This window comes from Argiope bruennichi, chromosome 8, assembly GCF_947563725.1.
Source record: "Argiope bruennichi chromosome 8, qqArgBrue1.1, whole genome shotgun sequence".
In the NCBI taxonomy this organism is placed as follows: domain Eukaryota; kingdom Metazoa; phylum Arthropoda; class Arachnida; order Araneae; family Araneidae; genus Argiope; species Argiope bruennichi.
Genome location: NC_079158.1, coordinates 68,828,221 through 68,835,793, shown reverse-complemented (window position 1 = coordinate 68,835,793; position 7,573 = coordinate 68,828,221). Strand labels below are relative to the sequence as shown.

General features: G+C 25.7%; 1 protein-coding gene across 1 annotated transcript in view; it reads left to right on the top strand.

The window, feature by feature from the left end:
• Window positions 1-591: 591 nt before the first annotated feature.
• LOC129981450 (leucine-rich melanocyte differentiation-associated protein-like) overlaps window positions 592-7,573 on the top strand; it is a 38,565-nt gene continuing 31,583 nt past the window's right edge. The window contains exon 1 of the mRNA XM_056092293.1: window positions 592-712. Coding sequence (XP_055948268.1) covers window positions 596-712 — 117 coding nt within the window. The 5' untranslated portion in view covers window positions 592-595. The remainder of the gene's footprint in view (window positions 713-7,573) is intronic.

Genomic DNA, 7,573 nt, shown 5'->3' with positions numbered 1-7,573 from the left:
AGGCCAGATAGGCAGAGTATTTTTTATTCATTTTTTTGTGTGTGTGTGATTTTGTTTGATTAGTTACTGCAATGCTCACACGAAAGATGGAAGGGAAAATAAATACCTATTTTAAAATATAACAAATTATAGAAATTATTTTATTTGCATTATATTTTATAAATGAAATAATAGCGTAATGACAACAAAATTGTAATGAAATATAACAAAACAGAGCAATTAATAATATAAAATGGATTGAAATCTTTTTTCGCGAGATTCTTGTGCGCTATGTAGAGGAACAAATGGAATGCCACTACACATATTTGTGGTCTTTTTATCGTTAAAATCTTTAGTTTCAACAAAGACGAAATAATAAAATCTTTTATGAAACTGAAATAGATTATTCAGTTATTTTGATTGTAGTCACAGACAAAAAAAGAAACCGTTATATAATTCATTATCCCAAATATTATCACGAACACCAATCGAGTTCATTATGTGTTCAAAACCCGTTTATGTAGCGTCGGAAATGCGCCTTGCGTCATGTCTCCCAAGATTCAATTTTCTCCATGAACTTTGAGCACCAGAAGCTACTGCCATCTGGCGAGTGTTGATGGCATCATATATTCCATGTTTCAGTTGCAACGATAAACATGAAATTTATGTAGGAATTGATTACTCCATGGATCATTTACAAGACTCTGAGAGTATAAACTTCAAAGACGGTCAGGTAAACTTCAAAACTTTCTTTTTCTTTTTTCTCGAACTTATATTTTCTCTGGAACTAATGAACAATCCAATTTTAATCATTTCTCTTATCACCAACTACCGTTGATACACATGTGATCGTGACATTTCAAATTTGTTTCAGATAGTTTCATTTTGTATTTTATTTTGTCTGTAACATATGCTAATAATTTGAATTAGGTGCCATGAGTGTAAATATTTTGAAAATGCAAAATCAATTTCTATGATAATCAGAGTTAGTGTTTTAAATGCTTACTATCAGATTAGACATTAATAACCAAAGTTATTGTTATTCAGAAAATATAATATATATAACTAATTATCTTCAAATTATAAATGCTTTGTAGTTGAATCTGTATGGCTATTTTTTGTCCAATAAAATTTCATAAGAAAATTCGAAGTGTTGAAGTTGAACGAGAGTTAAAGCACGAGAGTTAAACAGGTATACCTATTACGTAATGTCAGCAACCTGTCTGTTGTTTCTCGCCTGATTCTTACTTTCACTCGTGCGTTTGTCGGTGACAGTTAATAATAGCGTTGGTAATAGGAAACAAACACCGTTTAACTTATCATTTCCGCATTTCTCTTTCTTTTGTCGTGCTGAAACTGAAACACAGCATCTATGTATCTTAGCCTTATTCTTTACATTAAGTCTTTAACATTTGTTTTTGAATTTTTTAAAGATAAATCTGTATAATTAATGTGATTGTTATATTATTTTTTATGAATAATTGCGATTTATTGTATTATTTGCAACGTAAAAAAGTTTCTGCGTTGAAAAAGATTTTTTTTTTAGGTAAACAAATTTTTGAGAAAAATTTTTTATATATAAAAATGCGTGTGATTTTGTTTAACTTCTGTTTCATTCATCTGATTTCGCTTTAGCATTTTCTTATTTTTTTTAAATACATAAAGTAATTTGTCTTTAATTTTAATCTCTAAAGCAGCAAATGAGGTGTATACAGAAATGTTACTGTTAAAAAAAAATATTTTACATTTATTATATATGTGTATGTGTGTGTGTGTTTATTACAGTAATTTGTGATCTCTGATTCTTCATATTCACTATTTTCAAAAGTTATTATATCCGAAGATTGTTATCAATTGTTACTCTTTAGTGCTTTATTAAAATTTTTTTATTATTTTCCTTTTTTAAATTCTGTTTTTTTTTTTTTTTTCTTTCTTCCTTCTTTTCCTGTTCTTATTGAAATTTTTTTATATATTTTCCTTATTCTGTTCTTTTGTGAAAATTAAAATTAATTTTCTTTCATTTAATTTCATCTGTTGTTCAATCTGTAATAATAAATCAAACTAATTGAACGAAAAGGATAATTTAAAATAAAAAAAATGAATGAAAATCAAATTTATTTTATCTTGGAATATATATATATATATTATTATTATTATTTAAATTATCTCGGACTATATAGATTTGTTATTATCTGCATTTGGAAGAAAATTTATTGTGGCAACATTTATTAAAATACTATGATAATATTTTGTATCTTCATCGAACTCAAAAGAGCAATTTTTTATTAACGTCATTATAACTTTTTGGCATAGAAACAATTTTTATTCTTTAGTAAATTCAAATTGATTTTTTTTCCAAAGTTATATATTTGAAATAATTTTATATTTCTCTTTATAATTATTGTTGTAACCTAAAAATGGATTTATTACTTTTAGGGGATAATAATAAACAGAGGTTATTATTATTTTGTCGTGAAAATTAAAGAATGAGGATATTTATATCATGTTTTTATTTATCTTTATGTTAAATTGTGTGCAGGTACCAGAATAAAATTTAATACAAATCTCATAAATTTATATCCAAAATAAAATTTAAAATTTAATTTTGTGCAGTTTTTAGTAATTGATTTACTACGAAAATATTAACATATTTGCTCAATGTTTCAATTTAATGTAAATATAGAAAGTGTATCCTTCGAGAAAAATGATAGCTATAATGTCAATACGTTTGTTTATTCAGCGTTGGAAAGATTGATTACAGCACACGTGTAAAATCTTTGTCTTCTCTGCTTGGGAAAGAAATATTTATTCAGTGTTGGTACATTGATAACACACGTGGAATATGTTACTTTTTTCCTGTCTAAAAGGTCTTTTAAAGATTAATCATTTTTCTCAACCTGACAAAGCGTACACTTTCTTATAATAAATATCTTTATTCTGCAATTCAGTTTTACTTGTTTGTTCTGTTTCTTCTTTGGCACTTTACAATGAATTGAGATCATTAAATTGCTGTTAGTTTTTCCAATGGAAATTTCATAATTTATACAGTAATGTTCATCTCAATCAAATAAATTAACGATTTTCTCTGTGATAATAAAGTAAATAAAAAAATACACATATATATATATATAAAAATATTCTTGTTGATGAGATCTTGGTAATAGATTAAAAATAGATTAATGATAAGAAATGAATATTTTTGTGAATATAATTTTTAAATTTGTAAAATGATTTGGGGGGCGGATCCATTTTTTTTCTTTACAAAGGAACGTTATTTCCCATGATAAGATAAAACTTTAATTTTGCTGTAAAATATTTTTGAGATTACATAAAGACTAAATGAATTTTTTTGTATATTGCGCTAAAATATGTTTAGCTTAATCTAAGAAATTTGTATTTTTAATTTAAAAAATTAAATTAATTTAATTTATATTGGAATAGATTTATCATCTGTTCAGATTACAAAGACATGAAGGATTAATAATTTTAAGAATATGATAATACTAATCAATATGCCGAACGTTATCGATATTAAAATTCTTTCTTCCACAATGTTTTTAGCGTAAAAACTTTTTTTTTTTTGCAAAATAATGTAATATACAAAATTTAAGCTTTTAATTAAAATTAGATCAGCAATTTAGCAAGACGATTTTTAAAAACCATAGATTGTTAATTTCTTCATAAGTTATAAATAGTTATTATATTAATGCTGCAAATTTTTCGTACAAATGCTGAAGTATAAAAAAGGTTTTCATATTTTGGATTGGTTTTATTTTAGTTTTAAATATGGTTCCATCACTATTAGGACAAATATATGAATTGTCAAACGATGAATGGCAGAATGAAAAATTAAAGAGACAAAAAAAATAGTGGTAGAGTAGTTCAAAGTGCAAAAAATTATTAATTTTCAATTAATTAAACATTTAACTAATCTTTGTTTTCGAAAAGTTGACAGTTTTCTTTTTCGTGACAGATGGTAAGTGTACAAAATTTGACTGAATTCGTCTCAGTAGTTTAGGAGCAGATGTGGAACATAATATGTACACACATAGCCACAATGAATGTTATTTATATTACGTATTATATGTATAAATTACACTCCTTCCACATTATGGATGGAGTGAGAAATTTTCGACAAGGTAGTATTTCTTTTAGGTAATTGGCCTCATAATATCCGTTAGTAAGACAAAGACTGATTAAACTTTCTAGACCTTCTCTTCTTATTCGTAACTTTTTAAATCAAATTCTTTTTTCTCTCATTTTAATTTAATTCTTATATAAGCAGTTTTAAAGAGCAAAATTTAGCAAAATGTAATAGCAAAAGTTTAATTACTTATCACTTTTAAATGATCGGGATTCAATATAACGCTTCAAAAATATGCGCAATTAAAATTTAAAATTAATTTTAAGCATAATAATAATAATAAATATCGTAAAATAGGACAAAACATTTTTTTAATACAACCTAAATAATAATTATAGGATCGAACAGTTTTTCAGCTATAAAACACTAACTATTTTTAAAATTAAAGTTACTAGAATAATACTTCAAACTTCAAAAAATAGTTGCTTTTATTTTTAATTAGTTTGATTGCACAGTTTTTATAGCTAAATAAAAACATATAATTAAATAAATTTTTTTAAATCCCACAAAAAATATGTAAGATACTTGGCCCTCGTAAGGCTATGGTGCTCCTAGGCAACTACAATCTTAACATTTTAAGAATTCGACCTTAAGGCAACAATTTGAAAAGAAGTAAGAAAATTCGAGCTAGATCATGTGATTCAGAATTTGGGAAATAAAATTTGTCAAATTTATGAGGTTTGATAAGATTTTGCTCATCTAAGATTAATTTCCTTTTCCATAATTCTTTGCTGGGCATATTTTATTTTTTACAACTTCCAGTACTGCAAATAAATGTATATTAAATACGGTTTATTAATCTCAGATTGAATATTGCCATTTTGAATCTACAAAATTTTTTGTTGATATTTAATTTATAATTGATGACTATTGGATGTTTTAATTTCAAAACTTCTAAGATTTCTGTTTGATTTCATAATTTCTGTCATGTATGGCATTATGTATATAAGTCAATCGAAATCTTTGTATGTGCTTAGAAATATACTATTTCTGTAGTATCAAATTGTCAATCAAAACTCTATCGCTTCTACTAATAATAATGAATATGTGTTATCTGTGTCGACGCTTAAAGGCCAGAACATTTGACATCTACCAAATATGGTACACATATACCTTAAAAGGTAAAAATCTGCACGAGCGAGTTTTTTTTTAAAATTTTTATTAGAATTTTAATTAAATAAAAATTAGGTTAAATTTTGGCGTTTTTCCACAACAACATCCATAAATGTAACAGTATAATAATAATTTTTACACCATTTCAAAATTTAAAAAATTATCATTTTAATAATGCCAATTTAATTATTGTTCAGATATTTTTTCCTGAATTTCTGCAATCTTAAAAACATTTCCCCCTAGTTTTCAACAATTGCTTACTGCCCTGAAAATTCATTGTTCATTATTTCATCAAATATTTAGTGGCGTGATTTTCTACTATTGTTATAAACTTAAAAAGGATCCTGCTTAATGTGTCTGCAGTTTGCAAAGGAATATAAATGAATTGGCTATATTCGTTTTTAATAAAGCTATGTTGTCATGTCTAAATTAGATAAATTCATCTACGATGCATATAATGGATATATATAATGAATGCATATAATGAATATATATAATGAATGCATATAATGAATATATATAATGAATGCATATAATGAATATATATAATGAATGCATATAATGAATATATATAATGAATGTATATAATGAATATATATAATGAATGCATATAATGAATATATATAATGCAATTAAAGTAAAACAGTTTTTATTTCTGATAATTTGAGGAATTATGGATATGAGGTTATATCGAAACGATTTATCTGAAATTAAATACAACCAATAGCTAGCTGTTTGCTTTCGGCGGCAAGTGCGAAATAGCACATGTGGATATTATTTTTCAAACTAGCTTTTTTTTTCTTTCAAATCAGTGACATATTTAAGCATTTTGCGACCCAGGCATGCATATTTATAAGATCTCTTTTTTTTTAATGATAAGTCAATTTAGTTTCACATTTAAGCGCATTTTAAACTTAATCAACTATTTATGGATTTATTTTATTTATTTATTTTATATTTGTAAATTCGTTAAAATATGGATGATTTTTTATTTATCTATTTTTTTATTATGTTATAAAATGTTTGAAAAATTAATCATAATTACCAGTTAATGATTTTCGTATTTGCAAATAAAGGTATTTAATTATTATACTAAATTATAAGAACAAATTTCAGGAACGTATAATATTAAAAATTATTATTTCACCAAACTTTTCAAGTGGATTAAGACATTTATTGATAAATGAAGGATTTCTAAGATATTTTGAATAAGTTGATTTATTTTGCTTTATAATGATTTTAATAATTTAATGTAAACAGACGCTGTAATACCAATATTTGATCATCCATCGAATTTGTATATTTTAGAAATTTATTTATTAATAGCATTACTTAATCATCCTGTTGCAGTCCTTTTCAACCTACATGGCAAAGACACCTGCCGAGTCGGTAAACTGTCATTGTTTCGACTGCAGTTTTGTGATATAAAAATATAACTGTACATCCTCTGTACATATTGCTTGGAATTATGAGATGAGTTTCGTGAAATGGAGTCTTCTTTTTCTTACTGTAGTTTACATGGCCGTTTAATTCCAGTTTTTTTTTATATAAAGAACTGAATTAAAAATATTTTGTTTTGAGATATGAATGTATTTGAGACCTTGAACACTTATCTTCTCCATGTCTGTATTTTTCCGTTATTTAACTCTTTTTAATATGTCTAGTTCTAGATGTTTTTTATTATCTCTAAAATAATCTTATGTAGATAGTATTTGAAGCAGTTCTGCTGTTGGAATTTTTTCCTAATACGACTGAAACACATTTAGCAATTTTTTTCTTTGAAATATTTCTTTTAAATGACTGCTTGAATGCCAAGGTGAAAAAAAAAGCTGTCAAAAGATTACTTTGATAAATAGAGAATTTCAAATTTAGGACGCGTTCTGAGAGAAGAATTAGTCATAAAAAAAACTACTGAATTCCGTGATCTCATTAATATTCATCTGGAGTCCTTAGAACAGAGTAAGCTATAAGATTTGGAGACATCTGAATAAAATTTCTGTGAAATCCTACATCCAGAAAAACATGAAGAAAATTCTGGGTCTCACAACATACAGCATACTTCATCTCCAAAATGCTCTAACGGGTGTTTCTGAGGTCGTACGTGATTCGTGTGCGGTTGTTCGTGTTAACCAGGTCCTAAATTTTGCCACGAGTTTGACTTTCAGAATCTGACCTGACCAAACCTATCGCAACTCTTTTAATATTTTTATGAAGAGATTGTACACACATGCATTTTTAGTTTTCGTTATTAGTTTTAATTTTTTCGTAATTATTTCGTTTTTAATTTCTGACACCAGCTTTTTTATTGTACAAACGTAAACATTTAGTTTTTTTTTT